The sequence below is a fragment of the Chiloscyllium punctatum genome, chromosome 26 (genome assembly GCF_047496795.1).
Source record: "Chiloscyllium punctatum isolate Juve2018m chromosome 26, sChiPun1.3, whole genome shotgun sequence".
In the NCBI taxonomy this organism is placed as follows: domain Eukaryota; kingdom Metazoa; phylum Chordata; class Chondrichthyes; order Orectolobiformes; family Hemiscylliidae; genus Chiloscyllium; species Chiloscyllium punctatum.
Window position 1 is genome coordinate 22,044,990 of NC_092764.1, and position 26,493 is coordinate 22,071,482.

General features: G+C 39.0%; 1 protein-coding gene across 1 annotated transcript in view; it reads right to left on the reverse strand.

Annotated features, from left to right (window-relative positions):
* usp10 (ubiquitin specific peptidase 10) overlaps positions 1 to 26,493 on the reverse strand; it is a 73,587-nt gene that overhangs the window by 32,094 nt on the left and 15,000 nt on the right. Inside the window, exons 2-9 of the mRNA XM_072595931.1 lie at positions 25,052 to 25,120; positions 23,956 to 24,001; positions 22,322 to 23,407; positions 13,374 to 13,465; positions 12,708 to 12,817; positions 12,167 to 12,222; positions 11,819 to 11,922; positions 6,603 to 6,702 (exon numbers count right to left, since the gene is read on the reverse strand). Of these exons, the coding sequence (XP_072452032.1) occupies positions 6,603 to 6,702; positions 11,819 to 11,922; positions 12,167 to 12,222; positions 12,708 to 12,817; positions 13,374 to 13,465; positions 22,322 to 23,407; positions 23,956 to 24,001; positions 25,052 to 25,120 (1,663 nt within the window). The remainder of the gene's footprint in view (positions 1 to 6,602; positions 6,703 to 11,818; positions 11,923 to 12,166; positions 12,223 to 12,707; positions 12,818 to 13,373; positions 13,466 to 22,321; positions 23,408 to 23,955; positions 24,002 to 25,051; positions 25,121 to 26,493) is intronic.

The following is a 26,493-nucleotide window of genomic DNA, read 5'->3' on the forward strand; positions in this document are numbered from 1 at the left end:
ATTGCAATTATCTCTCATCCTATTGATTTTGTGCCTATGCACTTCCCTCCACTTCACCTGATGAAGAAACAGCACTAAGAAAGTTTGTGATTGCAAATAAACCTGTTGAACTAGAATTTGGTGTCATGTGACTCCTGATTATGCCCCAGACAAATATATGCCCATCTCCAACAAACCTTCATACTCTCAAATACCCCCCCCTAGCCCTTTAAAGCCATTATGCTAACTTAGTAGCAACTCATATCAGCTTTCCTCTCCAAGTCAACTCTCACTGTATGCAGTCAATGCTACAGTGGTGCGGGAAAAGCACAGCAGGTCAGGCAGCATCCGAAGAGCAGGAAAATAGACATTTCGTGCAAAAGCCCTTCATCAGGAATGAGGCTCACAGTATGCGTCATGGGCATACCTCAGGCTGCATGCTGACAAAAAATAAAGTTGCAAAGATTTAGTATCTGTCAAAACAAACATTTTACTCAAGTACTGAACCCCTTAAACACTTAATCCCTGATAATAACAAATAGCTGTAGCCATCAAATTGCTCACCTGGTAGGCACCCTATTGTGATGACAGTTTGGGAAAATCAGTCTTGTACTGCAAATCCTATCATGGCTTATGGTAGTTCCATGACAAATTTAGCAGTCTCACACAACCTCATCCCAGTCAAAGCACTGGAAGTTGTTGACGACACCAGTGTTATCAAGCAGCCCTTGCTTAGCAATAAGCTATTCACCGATGGTCATTTGGGATCTGTCACAGCCACTCAGCTCCTGACCTCATTACAGCTTTGGCCCAAACATGAACAGAAAAACTTGTGGGATCGTGTTGAAATAACGACCAAAATCACTGTGTGGCGAAAATAACCTCAGTCTTCAGCAACCACAAGTTCAAGGCAACAATAGAATCCCAAAATACAATTCTTACAACAGCCTCTTTATACATATATTAAAATTCCACTACTATAGCGTTACATTGCTTTATCTATAGTACACAATGGTTTGAGGGGTTTCTATTTTGGGAGACAGGAGATAGTTAAAACATGTGCTAAGTGCTGGCTGCTACATATGATAGGATTAAGTTTGTCTATCCAGTCTGCTTGCATAATTAAGAGGTGTTAGCTCCTTTGTCTTTTAAAAAATACTATGTTTATATGCTCAAATATTGTACCTGTACTTAACAAAAGAATAAAGGATATTAAACTGATTACTGCAGCTGGGTTGAGAGATTTGTTTACTATTTGCCAGTGTGAGTTTCACTCATTCATGCAATTTTACAAAGCGCTGTTTTCACAGTTAGTTTCCTAAAGGGGTAATGGGCCAGTTAGAAGGTATTTAACAAGTACACACTAATTGGAAAAAAATGTTTGTCGTTCTGTATACCTATTCAGGTCCAAGAGACGGTTGCTAAGAGCGGAGTAATGTTATAATATTTCCATTGCTTTGGATAGGTCATGGAGACATGATGACAAGGAAGGTATTGTTCTGAATAGGTTAATAGTCTTTGATATTTATTTAGATGTAGCTTTTGATGTAAATAGGTCTGATAAGTGTTGAACATACAAAGGAACAGTAATGGGTTTGGAAGTATTGCCTTAATTTCATTCCAAAATATACTACAGAACCATAGTTTTACAAATAAATGAATGAAACAGTGTTATAGTAATGAGTTATGAATGAATGAAAAGGGGACATGATGTTAGCTTGTGAGTGGGCTAGTAAAGGAGTTATGAATGAATAAACACGATGGGCTTGAGAGTGGGAAACATAAAGCACTTGTGAGTAGGCTAATGAAGGCACGAAGAATACAATATCTCACAAACTGATCTAGATAAAGTGATGTGATAGTGAGTGCCAATGATAGACATTAGACAGCATTTGATTGTGTGGCATCAAGGACCAAACAAACTGGAGTTGACGCGATTAAGGAATAGCATTACTTGCTGCTTTGAGTCATAGCTAGCATAAAGATGCTTAGGGTTGTTGGCAGTCAGCCACCTCTGCAGGAGCTCCTCAGAGTAGTGGCCTGATCCAACCATCTTCAGGTGCCTCAATGACTTTGTCAATTATCATGTCATCGTACTTGACTGGACAGTTACAAAAGTAGATTAGATTAGATTAGATTACTTACAGTGTGGAAACAGGCCCTTCGGCCCAACAAGTCCACACCGCCCCGCCGAAGCGCAACCCACCCATACCCCTACATTTACTCCTTACCTAACACTACGGGCAATTTAGCATGGCCAATTCACCTGACCTGCACATCTTTGTGACTGTGGGAGGAAACCGGAGCACCCGGAGGAAACCCACGCAGACACAGGGAGAACGTGCAAACTCCACACAGTCAGTCGCCTCAGGCGGGAATTGAACCCGGGTCTCTGGCGCTGTGAGGCAGCAGTGCTAACCACTGTGCCACTCATGATCGAATAATCTCCACCTCCCTGCATGTGTGCAGTTACAACACTCAACCAGCCTGATACCATCTAGGTTAATTCAGCCCACTTAATCAGACACTCCTTAAACATTCACTCCCTCCATTTCTGACCACCATAACTGACATGTGTATCACATACAAAGTTGACTGCAGATATCAGACAAAGCTTCTTTAAGACCATTTTCAAAGCCTGCAACCAACATGAAAACACCATCAACCACAAGATCCTCAAATCACATCTGCCGGTCTTGAAAATATATTGACTTTTCGTTTTTGCTGAGCAAAATTTTTAAAAGCCTCATAACAAATGCTCTATGAGAATTCCTACGCATGGATATCAGTGGTTTCAGTGGTTGTAGGCAGGTCACCACCACCCTCAGCAGTCAGGAAGAGACAATAAATGCTGCTCTTGTATAGCCTTGCTATACTTGTATCTCATGAACTAATAAAAACAAAATCATTTTATGAGTAACTAATGCAGCTGCAGAAAGACACATCACTCAAGACAGTCAATCAACCTTTAGAAGAGCAGAGAGAAAGCCTATGAAGTCATTCATATTCATTTCCCAAAGCTCCTCAAAGAGGTAGACCCACCATCAGGTGCTGAGGGAAAGGTGCAGATGTACGGACATGTCTTGACAGAAAAGGCCACTTTCTTTGATTCAGGTGATTTGACAGGCTAATTCAAGCATGTCAATGGCTGCTGAGTCTATGGGAAGACAGATCTTAAATGGTCTTCTCTTTACTAGTTTCTTTGCTGCGCAGGATAACCATCTCTGGAATAAAGGAATGGAGCTGCCACTTCATGCTGACATGTGTATCCACAGTATCTAAAGTCATGTTTTGGCACGGTGAATTTAAGGCTGTCAATAATTCGTCATTTTGAATTTGCATATGATTTAAGGATATCATAATATTCTTTTCCATGCAAGTTCTTCAAATCTTTCAAAAAGGTTTTGTTTCTTTTTGACAGTGTCAGGATATATAAATTTCATTCCACGATATAGCCATCAATTAAAAACAGCATCTAAATCACTCACTACACTTACTTTCACACTGATTGCTTTGTTTGTTTAAATATTACTGTTTACAATTCAAAAGCAATTAAATGGATATGAATTGTTGTGATTATCTGACCACATGGGGCATTACATAAATGTCAGTTCTTTCATTCTCTAAGTATATTCTGCACAAACCAATTTCAGAACCACTATGTGTAAGTAATAAATTCAAAGTCACAGAAACTGATGACACAAAAAATTAATAAAAATAAACAGGCTAAGAAAAATTTAAATCAGTGACATTTAGTTGTTTTACAAAGCATAGGTAATTTGCCAATAAACATTCTGCCTATCAACTGTATTGCAAAAATTCAAACCTAAAGCATTTCAACTGAAGTTATAATTTCTTTGTGCAATGGTGCAAATTACCACATGACTGGAAATGTCTGATGGTCAATAGCAGACGTGAGCTTTAAAAGTCAGTGACATTGTGTGGCAGTTGTAAAAATTCTCAGCACTGCTGTATCAGAGAAGTCTTCGATACAAAGGATTTGTTTCATGGATTTTATGAGCAAAAGTATCTTTCTATACATTGCATAAGTAATAACTTATTTTGGGATCATCATATGATCATACGCCTTTCTACTCTTCATGATCTGAAGGATTACCAATACCGAGCATTCTACACTTGAACTTTGAACATGATCAAACAGGAGTTAGTCAAAAAGAGAATAAATGTTTCAACAAAAGTTTGATGTAAAATACAATGGATATGGTAATTACATTATAAATTATCTAGATTCAGCAATCTTGAAATTACTGTAAGCCCCTAAAGGTAAAGTCCTGATTGTCCTACTGGATCATAGAGTTTCTCCCTTGATACACAACTGGTGCTGCTTTAACTTGGGGGTCACCACATCCCGGGCGACTAAAGTAGTTGAGAAGGCAAATCCTTCTTGATGACCTCAGCCAGTGTGGTAATTTAACCCACACAGTTGGCATTTCTTTGCATCACAAGCCAGCATCCAGTCAACTGAACTAACCTACCTCCTGACTAATAGTGTAACACCTCAAGAAACCACCAAGTATATGCATAAAAGGCTTATGTTAAGTTTATCCATGACTTTTAGGCTTAAAAAGCATTTTTTCTTTTACAAAAGTTGACTCTAGAATATCAGGGATCAAACCATGTCATAATAATAAATTAATTATTGTAGTTAATCAGGTCCATTCATTTAAAGGCATGTACGGAAAGCTTAATACAGGCGCACAATCCTTTACCCGAAATGCTCAGGACCAGCTGGTTTTCAGAAGTCAGAATTTTTCGAATTTCAGAATAAGTGACAGCTTGATGGTGAAATGTTTAAAAACCTTACTGGAGCAGCATGACTCACTTAGTAAAACAGGTATCGAGAGAGAATTGAGGCTTGCCTGTGAAGGGCCATGCACCCACACGTCGCATCTCAGAGACACACATTGAGTGGGTGTCAACTTGGGTTAACTATTTGCATGCCAAACAACCTTGTTAATAAGAAAAAAAGTTCACAAAAGAAAACCTTCGGGCTTTGGAGCATATCGGATTTCGGATAAAGGGTTGTCTACCTGTATTAGTTCTCTGACAATTCCAATGGCAACCATTTAGCCAATCAACATTGCTAAAGTGCACCAAATGATCTATCACAGTGCGTTCATAAAAAGAACAAATAGGCAGCTCAGGTTCAACTAGAGAAAAATGGTGAACGTGATTAAGAAAAATGGTTAAGAATGGGTTAACATGGGCAAAATAGCCACATCACCACCCATGAAACCATCCAAGTTTAGGCCCTCAAAGTAAAGATGGGCAATATTTTAGAATTCAAGTCTAACCAGAAGGGGCACAAGATTCAAAAAAGCACAACTTCGTAGTCATGAAGCAAATACAAATTTTATAGCATATCACTCAAGTTTAATAGAACCACAAGATTCTCCTGATTTGAGAGATCACCCAACATCGGCATAGTAACTAACCGTTGCAGTCTTAAATGCTGCTTAGCCTCAAATGTGTGGGTAACTATCCCTCAAGCAAAATATCCAGAAAGTGCAGAACAATTGTATGTTGGAAAGTGAAAAATAAAATACAGAGAAAAAGGTAGAAATAAAAATGAGTACTTCATTTGTAATGAGTAACAGATACATGGAATGACCTTGCTCCCAATATTGGCAAAACTTTTTCAAAACTTGAAATACTGTGTGCACTCAACAATACCTCCCAGCACCCAAAAGAGAAAATGCTGGAAAATCTCAGCAGGTTTGGCAGCATCTGTAAGGAGAGAAAAGAGCTGACGTTTCAAGTCTAACTGACCTTTTGTCAAAGCGTTGACAAAGGGTCAGTCAGACTCGAAACATCAGCTCTTTTCTCTCCTTACAGATGCGGCCAAACCTGCTGAGATTTTCCAGCATTTTCTCTTTTGGTTTCAGATTCCAGCATCCGCAGTAATTTGCTTTTATCCTTTTTTTAATACCTCCCAGCTGGTGTTCCCTCAGAGCAGTGGAGTCAGGGTCAGTGAATATTATAAAGGTTGAGTTAGATTGATTTCATTGCCAGTCAAGATGCAAGGCTATGTGGGAAGACAGAAGAGGCCACTATCACATCAGTCACAATCTTATCAAATTGTGCAAGAGCTAAGGGGCCAGGCTGCCCTATTTTTTGTTCCTAATTCATCCTAACACACATACAGTTGACAATTACTTAAAGAATGATATCACGTTTATCAACACTGTCAATAATGATGTGGACAAAGATTATGTAAATTATGTTGCACACCCAAGCTATTGGGACAAATTATTTGGTGACTCAAATAATAATTAGAGCAGTTTTGAAGGCTTTAGTGTTATGTGTCAATAATTAAATTTGTATGGCATGAGTTTAAACGTTCATATATTTGAAATGCTAGAGAATTAATACTATCTAAACTCTACAGTGTTATTGCTTTTTACATGATAATATTGCAAGAATCTTTTTGGAGTTCAAATCAAGTATGCAGGTTAATCACTTAAAGACATTACATTGGCGTGATGGTTCTTCATTTAAAAGACTGGCTTGGCACATTCAACTTTTACAAGATACACATCAATCACATTTCAGGAAACTATTTCAAAATTCTGGGAAGAGATGGGGAACTAAAGGTCACTTACTTTCATCCTGAGGAGTAATCAGTTTTTTCAGCGCCAACATTTCTTCATGAAGACCATTTAAAATGAAACCCAGATATTCTTCTGCATCCTCTTGCCGACCCTATATGAGAAAATAAGGTCTATTAATTAGAACATATTTTTTAAAAGCAGGCTAAAAAAAAGATTAAAAGTTTCAGCAGGAAAAAAAAATGTTTATTTTACTACCTCAACGTAAACAGAACTTTTCAGATTGCACCAAGGTTTTCTATTGAATAAATTAATTCATTTCTGAAGCAATGACACAAGTATAACTGCAGCAGCCAGCTTGCACATCAAGGCCCACAAACAGTAAAGAGATGAATGGTCAATTAACTCAAGTTCTGTTCATGAGAAAGGTATGAAGTACGACCGAGACAATATACTGCTCCATGCCAGGTGAGTAGTTTAAAGATCTTCAGCAATCACATGGCTCATTGGAACACAGAAACACTGATTCAATTCAACATTTCATACAGCACGTGTTCATTACTACAATGGACAGTCAACTCTGATGTAGTCCTCCAGTCCTGGAATAATGCTTAAACCTACAATGTTCCAATTCAAAGACATGTACTTCTTCAGTTGGTATATTTGTTTCAAATGAGACTTTGGCGATAGAATATCACACAAGTAGAAAAGAAAGCTTAACTGGATTTTCAGGAACCCCTGATACAGTCATGGAGTCATCATAAGCATTGAGCCCATGCCAACACACCGTAGAGCAATCCAGTCAGTTCCAATATAACACATGTAACAGTTTTGTCAAGGAAATGTTTTTTAAACATTTATTGCAGTCAACTTGCTAAAATTAGCAGTCTCCCAGAATACACAGAAAAGACGTAGCATGAGTGTGCCAGATGGTGCAGGCTGTAGTTAGCGCAGCTATTTATGAACCTGATTTCTGGAGTACAATCTGACCAAAACAAGCAATAGGTACAGAGTGTATACAATGGATGCGATTACAACTACAGTACCTTTGCTAAGAGCAGGTCATCTGTGTAAGAAGAAAGAGGATCCTCAGTTGAAGAGAACATTATTACCAAGCCAGGGGATATGCTTTATATGATATCCTTTATTTTTCAGAGGCATTTTAAATGAATCATTTTGGATGGAATGGCCAGACTTAATTGAAACCCACCAGTGAATTGTTATTACGTTTATTCATGAAAACATACACTATGAATTGAAGCTCTAAAGTAAATATGGTTTTGAGTCATAGAACATAGAACAATACAGCACAGAACAGGCCCTTCGGCCCACGATGTTGTGCCGAACTTCTATCCTAGATTAAGCACCCATCCATGTACCTATCCAAATGCCGCTTAAAGGTCGCCAATGAATCTGACTCTACCACTCCCACGGGCAGCGCATTCCATGCCCCCACCACTCTCTGGGTAAAGAACCCACCCCTGACATCTCCCCTATACCTTCCACCCTTCACCTTAAATTTATGTCCCCTTGTAACACTCTGTTGTACCCTGGGAAAAAGTTTCTGACTGTCTACTCTATCTATTCCTCTGATCATCTTATAAACCTCTATCAAGTCACCCCTCATCCTTCGCCGTTCCAACGAGAAAAGGCCGAGAACTCTCAACCTATTCTCGTACGACCTACTCTCCATTCCAGGCAACATCCTGGTAAATCTTCTCTGCACCCTCTCCAAAGCTTCCACATCTTTCCTAAAAGTCCTCACCAAAGACTTGGCAAATAATCCAAGCTTAGTGAAGATGATATCTTTCAGTAGAATAGAGTAAATGGAGGCTTTGTCTATGCCCATAGGTAGATGTAAAAAGATCCTAAGACATAATGGCTAGCTAAAATCAACAAAGGACAAAGCATAGCTTCAACAGCTATTTAAAAAAGCAATGTTAATTTCTACAGAACCAATGTTCACTTTAAGTCAATGGAAATGATGATGGAAAATAAGGGGTGATAGATAAATTAAAAAGTGTTATTTCACATCAGTCTTCACTATAGGAGGATATAAGTAACCAGCCCAGAAATAGCTGTCAATCAGGAATTTAAACTGTGGGAGCAATTTGAGACAATCAGCAAAGTAGCACTAGCAAATTGTTCGAACAGCTTCAACTCTTTATGGCTTTCATCCTACAATGTTAAATGTAGCTAGTTAGAGAACTGATGCATTAGTTCAATTTTTCCAAATTCCCTGGGTTCAGCTAAGGTTCCATTAGATCGTAAAGTAGTGAATGCAACCCCTTTATTCAAAGAGGATGGAGCAATAGAGAGGAGGATATTATATGACAGTTAGTTTAGCATCAAGTATAGGGCACATGTTAGTAGCTATAATTAAAGACATCATAAGAGGACGCCTAGATAAATTCAAGGTGATCAGGCAAAATAACTGTGACTTTGTGAAAAGGAAATTTGGTTTAACCCACTTATTCAAGTTTGTTTGAAGCAGTAATATGCTCGGGAACCAGTGTTTGTATAAAACTACATTTCAGAAGTTATCCGAGAAGGTGCCACAAAAGGTTATTGTGGAAAAATAAAAGCTCAGTGTAGGAAATAAGATACTGGGCATGACAGGAGACTGGCTTACTGCACACTATACTGATCACTTTATTTAAAGGAAGATGTAACTGTAATGGATGCAGTTCAGAGAAGGTTTGCTAGATAAATAGTTGGAATGGGTAGGCTGCCCAATGAGGAAAAGCTGGACAGACTCAGTTTGTATCTGTTGGAGATGACTCAAATGAAACATACAAGATCCTGAGGGTACCTAACAGGTGGATGGGAAAAGGATGCATCTTTTGGTGGGAAAATATAGAACCATGGGTCACTGTGTTAAACAGGTGAGCCTAATTTTTAAGTAAAGATGAGGAGAACTTGCTTCTGTCAAAAGAGTTGGGTATTTTTGAAACACTTCCTCAAAAGGCAGAAACTTTTTACTATTTTAAGGCAGTGACAGACAGATTATTGATAAGTAATGGTGCAAAAGGTTAATCGGGGTAAGCAGTAATGTGCAATTCAAGTTAAATTAATATCAGCCATTATATTATTGAATGACAGTCGGCTTGAAGGAACTTTTGCTCCCAAAACATGTTCACATTCTATCAATGTTTCGGCCCATATTTCTCTCTCAACCATCATAGCAAGAATTTTTTCATTTTGGTAATTGTATGACTTGACCATGTATAAACTTGTTGCTCCCTTTCCATGAATTACAAAAGCAACGGCAACGTACTTCTTTTGTTGTGAGGCACTTTGAAACATGCCATGGACACTTTTTTATGCAAGTTTGTCTTTCTGTACGGTTTGCAATGTAGCAGCAATGAAGGACCTGAAGTGACAACTAAATGGTGTAAAAGTCAGAGCTTTTTAAAAGTGAGGGTAGGGATCTCAAAGTGAAGTATGGAGCTGAAATTTGGGATATGCGGTCTCCGTTGCACCAATGAATGTCATGGAGCTCTCTTTCTAACACAGTCACCACAGGTCTCCCACCAATCCCCTCACACTATCACTAGGGGTTACTTGACAATTTTCAAGACTCAAAACAAGGTCACCAAGGCCTAAGTTTAGAAGCACTTGTGTAGACACTAAAATCCATTCTAACACAGAAATGAATCTCATGGAAAAAGCATTCTCTCTGTTGTGAGTTATTCCTTACTTGTGCTAGGATAATTAGGTCTCAAGATAAAATGTTGGTCGGTGGCACATGCAACTAAGTGCTGAAACTGTAGCTTGCCTTTTTGTGAGAAATTGTTAAGTCTGAACTACATATAAACTGGATAAAATGCCTTGGTGTGTTCTGAAAAACTAGGCATCATAATTCTCACAAACTGTGCTGCTGAATTAAAAGATGATAATATAATAGTAAATTTATTCTGCTAAGCCTTATCAAGTTCATAGGAATGCAACTAAAGGTTTTTAAAAATTAAAGGTTTGAAGGCCACTGCACGTTGTCTACCACACTCTTAGGGAGGTCTACAGTGAAGGAACTCAATCTTATTTCAGATTTTCATTTGCAGGACTTGTTACATTACAACCATTGACATCAAGTTGGAAAGAGGGTTGAGTGGCTTCAATATAAATTAGCTTGTACTCTACAAAAAGAGTACTTGTAACTGATTTGCAGGATTGGTGCAAAGTCAAATTTCAAATTTAACCCATGTGCACAAAATGTTACCTTTGCTGACATTTTCACTTGCGTAAATCAGCTCCATAATTGACAACAGATGACTAATGATAAAGTAGTACAACAAAAAACACCCATTAAAGCATTTTCCAAAAAGGCACAGACACACTTGTAAGTTTACATTACTTGTCTGTGAATAGACAAACAGATACCACAAGACATAGTTCCCTTGCACTGTGAGAAACCAAAAGATATCAATTACATATGGCAGCACAGTGATGTATAATGCTGGAGCTCCAAAAAGTGCATGTGAAGATGTTACAAGATATCCATGACTCCCAGCAGTAGATTGGGGAATGGGGAGAAGGTTAGAATGAATTCCAAATCTTAATAAAGTGGAGTCACTCTGATTTTTCGAGAAGGCAGGAAGGTGAGACAGCCATTACTCTCATTCACCTAACAGCTGACACTGCACCAGCAATAAACAGTGATATGGAGCAGGTCTCTCGTACTTCTCAAATCAGGAAAAAGGGATTTTAATATATAGAAACTTGGGGTGGGAATATTAAATACTTGGTTGCAGACAGACAGTCGAAAACAACTAATGATTAGTAAAAAATACCTTTCATCATCACAGGAAGAGCATGGCTCGGTGACAACTCTCCTCTGTGAGGAAGGGCACGGCCTCTCTTCAGCACCTCCCATTTTGGTAAGAGAGAGATCGGAACAAATCAGGTGTGGGGGGAGGAGAGAGAAGAGGAGAAGTCACGGGCATAAACTCACATCCCAACCATGGCACCATGCACTGCGCCACCAATACCGTTTTCATTTTAAGTTCCACTTTGACATATAGGATTTTACTATCAAAATTCTAAAATTGATAAAAGCCAATCTGGATTGTTAATGAGCACATGGGTTTTAAATAATTTAACTTCTGTTTGCAATTTCACTGCACCATTGCATATTAAAACTGCAATAGAACAGCAGTGGTACTAAAAGGAATTGGTAAGTGTCAAATTACTGAAACTCAAAAACATGATTTGGGATTAAGAAAAACAAAAATTCACCATTTATTTAAGGGTAAACAATACCCTAAACTTACTTTTTCAGATAAACTTGACTTGATAACCGTCAGCACTCTATAAATGTAGGTTGGTTCGAAAGGAATTCCAGTGCGAATATCTTTAACAGTTTTATCACCAGTACCTTGCATAATTATAAAAGGTTATAAGAGATTGTATTCAAATCCAAAAATAAACGTTTGCACAGCCAATTTAATTACTTTTAACAATGAAAAATCTACACTGTACATTATACACATTATAAACAACAAAAATGAAAAACTAATGTCTAGTTATGCATTCCAGAATAAAATACTTGCCATTTTCATGACATTTTATATGTATTAGCACACTGCTACAATAGTTAACATGTTACCCAAATTACATACCTGGTTTTGGTTTGGAAGGTACTGGCATTGTACTGAACTCATTCATCAGTCGAACACTATTTAAATAATAAAACAGAACCATGTTCAGTTTAAGAGAACATTTTTAGCAATTTCTTGATTATGTTTATCCTTTAATATAAAAATAAATCTTTTGGAAAGCGATCAAATCAAATATATCACATTATGATCGTATACAAATTTTGTACCTGACCTATTTTCATTTAAACCAAAGCTATTTGCTGACACAGTAAGTGATATTTCTCAAATACAGTAATAAATAGTTACAAATTAATGATGTTTTGATACGGATACAATTTCATTAAAATTGTGTACAAGGTCTCAAATGTAAACTGAAAAGTAGAATTTTTAATTTTGAAAAACTGTTCAATGTTTGGTGCACACAGTCAGCAATCATCATCGATGCGCTGGTATCATTGAAAAGCTCCTAAATTTTACATCCAAGTGTGCAGATGTGACCATATCATCTACAGTATTTATCAAAAATATTTGAAGTACATGTATAAATAAATACAATACATACAAACTATCAAGCATTGGTGTAGAACTGCGAGGTCTCTGCGTCTCACTATATATCGGAATAGACTTCATCAGGTGATACATGGGTGGGCAAGCAACCAATGCTTGCAGAGTCTGTCATATTAGTTAAGCGCATAACAGTTCCACTTATTCCATTTGCTTATTATCTGCAACCCATAGTACTTGAAACCTTAAATGTAAAGAGTTTAAAAGTAGAAGTGAACAAACAAAATTTTCATTATAATGTACATTTAGAGTTTCTGGTCGATATTGAAAATCACACAAAGCAAAGGACCTGTGACTAGCTCTAGTACATTCAAGTAAGACTTCCCATAGGCACAACAACCTTAATGGAGCCACACTTACATAATATGGTATTTTGATTTGATTTGTTTCCAGATATTTTCAACACTGTTTTCTCCTAACTCTAATACCTTAGCAGTAACAAATAATAGCTAATCAAAAACTGACTTAATTATCCAATATATTTCAGAACTATAACATGTCAGGAATTCGTTCACAAAAATTATTATAAAACACATTTTTGGATATTATAACATAGCAGCATTATTTTTTTCATTTCAACATTGGAGCCTTCATTTCTAGTCTTACTGCTGTACAAACTGACTGTTGGAAATTTAGATATGTTGTATATAGATTTTAAGGATACAGCATTGATGTAGCACCAATTGCTTTTGTTGATCAGGCCTCGAGGTTGCAAAGACACTGGTTTATGAACCAATTTCACACTTTCCAGCAGTTCTGTGGACATGGGAAAGAAAAACAACATGTCACATTACCAGATTAATAAATTGATTTTGAATTTATTTATTGAAATCACTTTCAAGCTGATTCCTGTAATATTCTGTTCTAACATTAATAACATTAAAACTTGAAGTTACACCTTGCTCAACAGGTAAATGCCACAGCATACTCATCAAGATTATGCCTGCATACTCTAACAATGTTCCCACATTGTGCAAAAATATTTTTCCCTCCTAGGCCTGTTGTCATTATCTGACTGAAGCAGCTATCAGACATGGAAAAAGTATTGCAAAAATAAAACTCATTTTAGCTAAGCAATGCAAATTGGGAATTGACTTTGAGCGATCAGAAGCACAAATCTGCATCTCAATACCCTGTGCAAAGCACATTGCTACTCCATGTGTTGGGGCAGTGAACTGTCTTTTTCTGAATTAATGCTGAGAAGCAATTACTGATTGGTTACTACAGAACAAACATCTTTGGTAGTAGTGTATGTTACTGTGCAATTACACTATACTGGCTATCACAAATATTTATATATAGAGTTCAACTAAAATTAAGCTAATTATATGGAATTGCAACATCTGACAGCAAATCAACAATTTCTGCAATTTAGTTAATATAAAGGAGGAGGACCATTTACTGGAGATATTGATTCAATAGGTCAAGGGAAGTTCGGTCAAATTCATTTATTAACAAGTTAATTGACAAAATAAAACATGGAAGATGTTTTTATAACATAGAATGGATGGTGCAGCACAAAACTTGTTAGAAACACTACCTGGGAATGAGCAACAGTTAAACCTAGCAGGAGGTTAACATACTAGGCTTGCAAAGATCAAGAAAGGGATGCAATTAGTTAATCCTTTCAAAACATAACCCAAGTTCACAATGAGGAACAGTCTGCATTACTTGGAATTTGAGCTCATCAGATATGCCTGGGAGAGAGCACGAATCACATCAGACAGAATTCCTGGAAGAAGCAAAATCAAATATGATTTGACCACAACTAGTAGCCATGGATGAATGAGCAGTAACAGGATGAACAGCTGTAGAATTAGATAAGCTCGATGGTAAAACAGGGAAAGAACATCAACCAAAATCACTATTAGTATTAGATGGCAAGCAGGGACAAATTATGATATTTTAGCACCATCTTGTGGCAATACTAAGGTGAAACCATCAAATCTCCAAAATATTGTGGACCTTGACGGATATTTAAAAATATCTAAACATATCTGCCTTCTGTATATCTACATTTATACTGAATTTCAAAAATTTACAAAAGTTGCTACTTGTGTTACAGAATCAAAGTTATTGCTTTTCAGCTATTACTCTATAGATAACGTTGTAGATCTACACAGAATCAAAGAACAAAGACTGGAACAAAACAACATGCCCGATGCCCCACTAAGCCTATGCCAACACATGATGCCTTTCTATACTGTTTCTTTTAGCCTCCTATAACCAAGTCCAAAAAAAATCTTCATTTTCCTTTCTCTCCTAAACTTAAAAACCTTTTGTGTTAATGCACAAGCTAAGCATTTTACGGACCAATTTAAGTGAATCAGAGTTGAAGTTCTAAATTGGACAAAGTTAAAAATCACACAACACCAGGTTATAGTCCAACACGTTTAACTGGAAACACTAGCTTTCGGAGTGCTGCTCCTTCATCAGGTGGTTGTGAAGTGTAAGATTGTAAGGCACAAAATTTATAGCAAAAGTTTACAGTGTGATGTAACTGAAATAATATATTGGAAAAAGACCTGGATTGTTAGTTAAGTCTCTCATTTGTTAGAATGACCATTTTGGTTTCAGTTGAAGGAAGACTAATTTTGACAGTATTAGGCAAGAATTTTGAAAAGCTGATTGGGGCAGATATTCACAGATAAAACAACTGCTGGAAAATGGGAAACCTTCAGAAATGAGATAACGAGAGTCCAGAGACAATATGTTCCTGTTAGGGTGAAAGGAAAGACTGGTAGGTGTAACGAATGCTGGATGACTAGAGAAATTGAGGGTTTGGTTAAGAAAAAGAAAGCAGATGTCAAGTATAGAGAGAATAAATCAAGTGAACCCTTAGAAGAGTAAAAAGGAAGTATAAGGATACTTAATAGGGAAATCAGGAGGGCAAAAAGGGGACATGAGATAGCTTTGGCAAATAGGTTAAGGAGAATTCAAAAGGGGTTTTTACAAATACATTAAGCATAAAAAGGGTAACTAGGGAGAGAATAGGACCCTTCAAAGATCAGCAAAGGCGGCGTTTGTGTGGAGTTGCAAGAGATGGGGGGAGATACTAAACGAGTACTTTGCATCAGTGTTTACTGTGGAGAAGGACATGGAAGATATACAATGTAGGGAAATAATTGGTGACATCTTGAAAAATGTCCATATCGCTGAGGTGATGGTACTGGATGGCTTGAAACGCATAAAGGTGAATAAATCCCCAGGACATGATCAGAGGTACCCTAGAACTATGTGGAAAACAAGGAAAGTGATTGCTGGGCCCCTTGCTGAGATGCTTGTATCATCCACAATCACAGGTGAGGTTGGCTAACATGATGCCAGTGTTTAAGAAAGGTGGTAAGGACAAGCCAGGGAACGAGAGACCAGTAAGCCTGACATCGGTGGTGGGCAAGTTGTTGGAGGGAATTCTGAGGGACAGGATGTACACGTATTTGGAAAGGCAAGGACGGATTAAGGATAGTCAACATGGCTTTGTCCGTGAGAAATCATGTCTCACAAACTTGATTGAGTTTTTTTGAAGAAGTAACAAACAAAGAGGATTGATGAGGGCAGAGTGGTAGACATGATCTATATGGATTTCAGTAAGGCGTTTGATAAGGTTCCCTATGGGAGACTGGTAAGCAAGGTTAGATCTCATGGAATACTGGGAGAACTGGCCATTTGGATACAGAACTGGCTCAAAGGTAGAAGACAGAGGGGGTTGGTTGAGGGTTGTTCTTCAGCCTGGAGGCCTGGGACCAGTAGAATGCCACAAGGATTGGTGCTGGGTCCACTACTTTTCATAATTTATATAAATGATCTGGATGTGACCATAAGAGGTAAAGTCAGTAAGTTTGCAGATGACACCAAACTTGGAGGTGTAGTGGACAATGGTGGTTACCTTAGAATACAAAGGGATTTGATCAGATGGGTCAGTGGGCTGAGGAGTGGCAGATGGAGTTTGTTTCGGTAAATGCGAGCTGTTGTACTTATACACTTAAGATCCTAGGGAGTGCTGCTGAACAAAGAGACCTTGGAGTGCAGGTTCATAGCTCCTTGAAAGTAGACTCGCAGGTAGACTGGATATGAAGGCGCCGATTATTATGCTTTCCTTTATTGGTCAGAGAACGGAGTACAGGAGTTGGGAAGTCATGTTGCAGCTGTACAGGACATTGGTTAGGCCACTGTTGGAATACTGCATGCAATTCTGGTCTCCTTCCCATCGGTGGGATGTTGTGAAACTTGAAAGGGTTCAGAAAAGGTTTGCAAGGATGTTGCCAGGGTTGGAGGATTTGAGCTATAGGGAGAGGTTGACTAGGCTGGTACAGTTTTCCCTGGAGCATCGCAGGCTGACGAGTGACCCTATAGAGGTTTACAAAATCATGAATAGGATAAATAGACAAAGTTCTCTCCCTGGGGTGGGGGAGTCCAGATCTAGAGGGTGAGAGGGGAAAGATTTTAAAAGAGACCTCAGTGGCAACATTTTCACGCAGAGGGTGGTGCATGTATGCAATGATCTGCCAGAAGTAGTGGTGGAAGGTGTACAATTGCAACATTTAAAAGGCATCCGGATAGTTATATGAATAGGAAGGGTTTGGAGGGTCATGGGCTGGGTACTGGCAAGTGGGACTAGGTTAGGTTGGGCGACCTGGTCAGAGTTGGACCGAAGGGTCTGTTTCCGTGCTGTACACCTCTATGACTATAATTGAAGGATCCTCAGCAATAAGATTGTAAAGAAGCCAATTCATACAAACCACGAGATAGCAACTCAAAAAAGTCTCATGAAACACCATGTCAAATCTGCACCCTTTAAATTAATGTTAATTTTAAAACAAAGTTCACAATTGTAGTCAATCACATGACCTGTGTTCTCAACATATCTTTATATTAAAATGATGGTAAATGAGTATTAATTGTAAAGATTTAACAAGCTCCACTGTGAATCATACAGTTAGAAATGCTCAAACTACAGCTTCAATTTCTGTTGTACAGACCACACTCAATTAAGACTTGTTACTTGAGGAAGGTAACACAGCATCCTGCTCCTCTTGAATTATAACCTGGTAAAAATCACTTTGAGTGTGGAAGAAATCTGTTAAAGGAATTACTTTAGATATGGATTCCCTATAGTGTGGAAACAAGCCCTTTGACCCAACAAGTCCATACCGAATCTCCGAAGAGCAACCCTGCCACACCCATTTCTCTACATTTACCCCTTCATCTCACACTACTGCCAATTTAGCATGGCCAATTCACCTAACCTGCACATTTTTTGGGCTGTGGGAGGAAACCCACACAGACAGGGAGAATGTGCAAACTCCACACAGACAGTTGCCTGAGGCGGGAATTGAACCCGGGTCTCTGGCACTGTGAGGCAGCAGTGCTAACCACGGTGCTGCCCAAATGTTTCCAAATGATTTTAATATACAATTCTTGTGGGACCCTCTCCATGACCCCCTTCTGAGGTGCAATCAAGACAAACATTTTTTTTCCCAGGAAATCGCAAGAAGTTGCCAGGATTGGAGGATTTGAGCTATGGGGAGAGGCTGAACAGGCTGGGGCTGTTTCCCATGAAGCGTCAGAGGCTGAGGGGTGAACTCAGAGGTTTACAAAATCATGAGGGGCATGGATAGGGTAAATAGACAATGTCTTTTCCCTGGGGTGGGGGAGTCCAAAACTAGAGGGCATAGATTTAGTGTGAGGGGGGAAAGATATGAGACACCTAAGGGGCAACTTTTTCACAGAGGGTACCAAAGGAAGTGGAGGAGGCTGGTACAATTACAACATTTAAAAGGCACTTGGATGGGTACATGATAAGGAAGGGTTTGGAGGGATATGGACCAGGTGCTGGCAGGTGGGACTAAATTGGATTGAGATATCTGGTTGGCATGGACGGATCAGACCGAAGGGTCTGTTTCCGTGCTGTACATCTCTATGACTATCAGTTATTGCCCTGTGGTGACTCTTTCCCACAGGTTTGCCATTATCCTGACAACACTGTTTTGCCAAAAGGAGACAAAGTTGAAGATTTTTGACTTGAACTTTTGACTTTGAAGGCTAACACACAACAGACAATTGAAGAAGGGACAACTTATACACAGGGGTGCTGGATCCACTAATTTGTGTCATTGATATAAATGACTTGGATGTGAGCATAAGAGATATAGTTAGTAAGTTTGCAGATGACACCAAAATTGTAGGTGTATTGGACAGCTAAGAAGGTTACCTCAGATTACAACGGGATCTTGATCAGATAGGACAATGGGCTGAGGAGTGGCAGATGGAGTTTAACTTTAGATAAATGTACGGTGCTGCAGTTTGGGAAAGCAAATCTTAGCAGGACTTATACACTTAATGTTCAGGTCCTGGGGAGTGTTGCTGAACAAAGACACCTTGGAGTGCAGGTTCATAGTTCCTTGAAAGTAGAGTCGTAGGTGGATAGGACAATGAAGGCAGTGTCTGTCATGCTTTCTTCCAATAGGACGGAGACCAGAATTGCATGCAGTATTTCAAGAGGAATGTTGTGAAACTTGAAAGGGTTTGAAAAGATTTACAAAGATGGTGCCAGGGTTGGAGGATTTGAGCTATAGGAAGAGGCTATTCTTGGCGGTTTTCCTGGAGTGTCAGAGGCTGAGGGATAACCTTATAGAGGTTAATAAAATCATGAGGGGGAAGGATAGGATAAACAGAGAAAGTCTTTTCCCTGGGGTGAGGGAGTCCAGAACTAGAGGGCATAGATTTAGGGTGAGAGAGGAAAGATATAAAAAAGACCTAAGGGGCAACTTTTTCATGCAGAGGACAGTACGAGTATGGAATGAAACTAGTGCAGGTTAGAACAATTGCGACATTTAAAAGGGATTGGAGAGATATGGGCCAGGTGCTGGCAAATGGGATTAGATTAGGTTGGGATATTTGATTGGCATTGATGGGTTGGTCTAAAAGGTCTGTTTCCATGCTCTATGACTTTAAAGGAACAATTGTGCTACCATTGCATGGAGATGCAGGAGTTACTTAAGAGTTTACCCATCTTGTTGGAGAACTGATTGGTCAGGATGTTGCCATGGAAACACAGCAGAATGTGCCAAGCTTCATAGCATGCTAACTTTCTTCTCTCTTCCTCCTACTCCCACCCTCAACCCCCAATTACAAAATCCGATGTAAACTTTGATTTGTAGTCAGAATTTATTGTCATAAGTACAGTAAACCTGATCACACAGACAGTTGCCCGAGGCTGGATCGAACCCGGGTCCCCTGGCGTTGTGAGGCAGCAGGTGCTAACCACTGAGCCACCATGCCACCCCCAAAGTCTGTAAAATTCCCCAGTCTATCCATCTTCCCCAGGTTGAAAGAAAGCATAGACCAGGTTTCCTATACTTAAGAATTATTTATGACAAATGAATTATGATATTAGATTAGATTACCCTTCGGCCCAACAAGTCCGCACCAACCCTCCAGATAAATAATTATGAACTACTGACATAATGCTGGCCCACAAACTCTTCCTTGACACAGAAAGAGTCAAAGACAGACACAAAAAGTGTGTTATGGTCAGTGGAAAAAACTGGAAAGGCAGTTCTCTGGTTCCTGTCCATGGTTTGCTGTAACGAACCTACTTCTGATCAGAACGCTGCTCCTCAATCTTCCTTCTCCAGGAATTTTCATTTGCATACAGGCGGCACAGATTAGCTGGTTCACACACACAACTAAGTCCCAGATCTTTACAGGTCACAACTTACAACTGAGGAGGTTAAATACAATGGCTCTCTCCAGGATTGAGATGCCTTTTACCATATAAGACAAGTAGCTCCTTCCTTTCTGTACATCCAGTGGCTTCTGTCCAGAAGATTCACAACCTCAACTTGTTCATCTGTTTTGGTGCTAATCGCATAGTTTTTGCGACAGGAGCTCATTGGTCACCATTTCATAAGACAATCAGCAACATGCTGCTGGCTAAATGTTCATTTGTACACAGCCCCCTGGCTCCAGCTTGTCTGAAACTAGGCTTTCTCCACTGCTTGAACCAACAACCATGTAAACAGCACTTAAGAGCGAGTATCATATACAGTAGTGTACTTATTGAAAATGCAACAATCCCTTGTTTTTAAACCAGTCCTTTTCCCATTTCAGTTCATAATCAAATACAGAAAAATAGAAGTAAAACATGAGTAGTACATCCTGCTAACCATTTGCAAAGAGCAGTATGCTGACCTTGCTTAATCAGGTGCAGGTCATGCACAACTAGTCCATCCTTGCAAATGCCAGAATACTAGTTCAATATTAGGTACAATTTTGCAATTGTATGACTCTTAAATAATCCATGCTAAGAACTACAGCAAAAACAAATTTATCTGTCAGGCGTGTAGTGTTATGCACTTATATGTGCCAAGAACTACCATATTAACATACAGAACTCTGTTTTACATAGGCAAAAAGAATTTGCATGTGCATTGTATAATTTTCATTGGGGGAAAAAAAAGTTATAGAGAATGCCAATCTCTTGCATTCCCATGGCAACACCATGGCCTAGTCTGAGAACTAAGACTGACAGTCAACTATTCCTGTTGTGCCCCTCATGGTAAACATAGCCCAAGCAGCATCCTGTTCATACACTGTACAAGTTGATGGTCCTGCATCCTCGTCTTGATGAGTGAGAAACAGAAAGCTTTGAGCTTGTGTGTCTCCTTTTACCAATATTTAAGTTCTATGCTAATAAGCAATTACTTATAGACTCAGGTCCAAACAACTAGATGTCCCAATTTGCAACCTGTGGCTCATTCCAGATATTTCACCTTGAGAGGGGAGACACACTTCCTGGATTCCAAATGCGTTAATATATAATGAATAATATTCAAATAAAAGAGTGGTGGCTTCATTTCAGCCCACTTAATTTTACACATGACTGTTGCCACTTAAACTATACCGACCATCTTGAATGGCATATCTGGCCAAAGGCCTTCAAGCCCTAGAATGTTTTGAAACCTACTGAATTACAGAGCACAAAACAGAATTGTTGTTAGTAGGTACTACTCTGATTGAAGGACCCCTTTTTTCCCCCCAGTTTATAATGTGATATATGATCTCAAACTTAATGGAACCTGCTGCATAATTCGAACACTGCAAAATTATAAACAGACAGGCTTAACCAATTGCAATCACTGATGAAGAAATGATTTGTTTTTAGTGACTTTCATTGCAGACGAAATTAATGCAGTATTAACAATCTTTTTGATTTTTGTGCCAATAAATCACTTTTCATGCATTATGCATTGATATGCAGCGACATATGCTTGATAATCCATACAACCTGTTCAATCTTCAGGTATGAAATAGTGTCTGAATAGTTGTCACGTTGCTAACACAAGCACTGTCTTTTTACATTCAGGCTATTGTTTTATACATTACGGCAACTGGTCACATAGCAATGCATCTAGGTCAGGAAGCATTTTCTGAACTTAAGTAACTCAACAGATTGGTCTCAAGCTTTTAAGCTAAGATTTTGAAGAACTTGTTTAAAAAATGTTAATAATTGAAAAACAAATGCACAAATATTAATTTGAAACCAACCAAAGTATACCACAAAAAAAACTTATCATTTGAAGCTCCTTTGTAACATGTTCTAAAAATTACCAGCTATCTGTTGGGCTGCAGAATCCTCAGACACTGGAACAGGCACATCCATTCTTATTTCCGGTTGTTTCTCAGGTAATTGAACAGAAGCATTGGCTGGTGTGAATTTTGCCTCAACATAGGCCACAGGTCCTGAAGAGGGCTTTGAATTATGGAAGAGACTAGCCCAGGATTTGGCTGGCAAGGGAGCAGAAGCAGTAGGAGGAGCTAAAACTGTCTGCTCTGGCTCGACTGCAAATACATCCTCTGGTTTCTCCTGCTCGCATTCTGTGCTATCAGTTTGCAATCCTTCCCCATCAGTACTAGGATGTGCTATAGCACTATCACCAGAATATTCCAGTGTTTGTCCACTGTCATTTTTAACATCCACAGTAATGTCTGTGCCTGCATAGGATTGTGCAATAGCTGTCCTTACTGGGCTATTCCTTCCAGTCTCAGAGAGATCGGGCTGTTCAGTGGAATTAACGTCAATAGTAGCCTCATTGTTTGCCTCCAGCTTAAATCCAGGCTGCTCAGCAGTCCTGGCCTCATCTAGTGTACTAGAGACTGTATCATTACAGAAGGCTCCACTAATGAAGTCCGCATCATTTTCAGGGCTATCACAAGTCCTCTGATTTGCTTTTGAAGAAATAGCTCCATGAGATTCAGCAATCTCTTTTGGGCCAAGTAAATCAACCTCTTCTGGGCTTATTGCATTTAGCCCAGAGTTTAACACATGTCCATTAACAAGGCCCAAAGTTTCAGCAGGACCACCAGCATCACTTGCACCTTCCTGATAGCGATAATAACCAGGTGGCCTTTTCTTCTTGTTCCTTCTTTCCCTTGGGCCTTGCCCACGGTAGACGAGATCATCATTTCCCTGGCAATTGCCACTGTCCAGAGAAATATTACTCTCCCCAAATTGACAGTCAATGGAGCTATAGGCAACTTCATCCGACAAGTTATTGAGGGATTTCTGTACAGGTTGATAACCCAATATAAATTCCGGTGCCTGTGGATTTAGAGTACTGGAAACTTTGTAAATATTGCCCTGCAATCCAGGCGGTTCAGACTCATTTTCTTCAGTGTCCGAATCATTTCCATCTCCTGTATAAGCAAAACAAAAGTTAGCTGCAATGTTTATATCTTTTAAGTTACTATATAAAATATTATCCTTCATCTTGCTCCAAAAATAAGACACTACTAAAAAGCTACATAGTGAAAATAGTTTTGCTTAGAACAATTGAAATATTAAGTATGCAATGGTTTAAACAGCTTACATTTGAGATTTAAGCTGAAAATCATACCACAGAATTCTAGGGGGTCAACACTTATATTAACCATGTAGTATCAAAAGTAATTTATATATTTATTCCCAAATTATCCTACAAGCATTTGTTGCAAAAATCAATGCATGCACATAAAAAGTTCAAGCTCCAGATGAAACAGCTTATTTAAGGGATTAGTTTTTATGTATGTACTCCCATTACTAAGCATTATTTAGAATTAGTTTGCATTAAAAAAATTACCAAGCCTAAAACACAAAAGAACTAAAGGTAAACCTATTTTATGTATAATCTTCATGCTATTCACGATTATTACAGATTATCGCAGTCAATGGAAGCTTCACAAATACTTACATACCAACCACTTACCTACTGTCTGACTGACATGCAAGGCTTTATCATTAAATGGGGGAAGCTGTGCCAAACAGAAAACAGATGTTTGGTATTATTCCTTACACAGGATTATAAAATCCCCACAAACATGATCCTTTGCCATATATTTTTGTTGAGTGATTACAATTTAAATAATTTGGTCCAGAAAATTCCAATTCAAATATGCAAGATACATTCAATCTACAATACCAAAATTACGCATACCTGTACAGAATAAAAAGGGTAAAATATTACACAGGAAAACATAAGCAACCTTCACCAATCATAAAGAGCTACAGATGCTGGAAATCGGAGACAAAATCAGAAATAGCTGGAAAAACCCAGCATCTATGGAAAGAAAGCAGAGCCAATGTTTGGGTCCAGCAAGAGACAAAATAGTGCTCAGCAAAGCGTTCACCTAGTCTGCATTTCAACCCCACAGAAAATAGAAGAGACTACATTGTTAGCAACAAATACAGCTGACTATTTTGACTGACATGCAGGTACTACTTCAGCCAGAAGGTATGTATAGGAGGGAGGAAGCAAACAAACAAACAGGTGTTACTCTCTGCAATTGCACAGTAAGACACCATGGGGGTGTGAGACAAATGGAACAGTGTCCCAGAGGATACAGTCCCTGTGGAAGGGTGGCAAGGGAGCGGAAGGAAATGCGGTGACATCCTGCTGGAGATGGTGGCAATGGCAGCTTATGATCCTTTCTATATGGAGGCTGGTGGAGTTGAAAGCGAGGATTGTATAAATGTTGCGGGTGGAAAACAAATGGATGGACGGAGTGCAGGAGAGGAGTCATGGCTGAGGTGGCGGGGAAGCCTCAGTTGAGAAAAAAGGTTGACATTTCTGAGGGCCCTTGTGGAAGGTGGATCAGAACAGAAGCAATCTTTACATTGTCTTTGTACTGATCCTTCTTTTAATAATAGGCACCAACATTTCAATCACAGAATACAGAGCAATCAGTGTTGAGAAAAACAGAAGTTAATCTCAGAGGTGCATTTTCTTGGACTGATTACCGTTGCTTCTTCCTTCCCCTCCACCCCCCCCCCCCCCCCCCCCCCCCAGTACAGAGTACACTTACCTCAACAGAGCTACGTGATGTGACAAAGAACTGATTGAATTCATCAGGGCTGAACTCCCCAAAGATGTACTGAAGAAAAAGAGAAAAAGGATGCTTATTAACTTAGATTGACTGTGAGCACACAATACTTCCTAAAACCTAGGAGCATATTTAGCAAATGGCTGACTTGTAGTTTATCCTGTCACAACAACAGCACTAGACCATGCTGCTCATGATATTCTTGCCAGTATCCTTTAATACACACACCATATAATCAACAGTTGAGGACTGTGCAAAACAACAGTTTTTCCCATGATTACTAATTGTAGCCAGACAGAAAATGCTTGAAAGATTATTTTACATAAATGTAGGATATAGTAACTTGTAAAAGTGAACAATTAAAGGTAATGAAAAAAAAATCAGTATGTGATAAAACATTAAGAGACCATTGAGCAAATGAATGAGATCAGGCAAATACCAGAATTTTAATTAAGGGTTTCTATGATTCTGTGAAAAGCTAAGTGTGGAATCAGGCCATTCGACCCAACAAGTCCACACTAATCCACTCCCCTATCCTACTAACCTACATTTCCCCTGAAATGTACCTAATCTGCACATCCCTGAACATTATAGGCAATTTAGCATGACCAATCAACAAACTGCATTCAGATAGCATTTTCAACACAACAGTTAATACTTGGTGCTAAACTGCAAGATTTATTGTTGCACATGACCAAACGCTTATTCAAAGTCAAAGTCAACAGGAAAAAAAACAAGCTGGGCTTCTGTTCTAGATCACTCACCAGCACCTCATACTGATGTAGTCATGGAATTAGGGTAGTCAATACGTTCAAAAAAAGATCCAATTGCAAAACACACAAAATAAATGCTACCAGAAGCAAAGATTTTAAAAATTGGTCAGGTATGTCTGCTCATAAAAAGCAGGACAAATCCAACCCAGTCAATTATCGCCCCACAAGTCTAAGCGCAGTGACAGGAGGTGCAATCAACAGTACTAGCAAATACCACTTCCCGAATAACAAACCTGCTCATGTGATGCTGGTTCTTCCATGTCTACTCTGCACCTGACCTCATTCAGCCTTGGCCCAGACAGGAACAAAACAGCTTAACTCTGGAGGGTCAGTTAGACTCTAAACGTCAGCTCTTTTCTCTCCATACAGATGTTGCCAGACCTGCTGAGATTTTCCAGCATTTTCTCTTTTGGTTTCAGATTCCAGCGTCTGCAGTAATTTGCTTTTATTACAGCAGCTCTTCACAATGGGTCACAGCTGAAGATGGTTGGAGCTGTTTCATCAGTGATCTCTGCTCCATCATAAAGGTTCGAGATGAGAATTTCACTTGTGACTACACCATGGTCACCACCAACTCAAAGACTGAGTCATGGCACGCAAATGCTAAGCAACACTCACTGCCAAGAAGAAAATGCAACCATCCCCACCCTT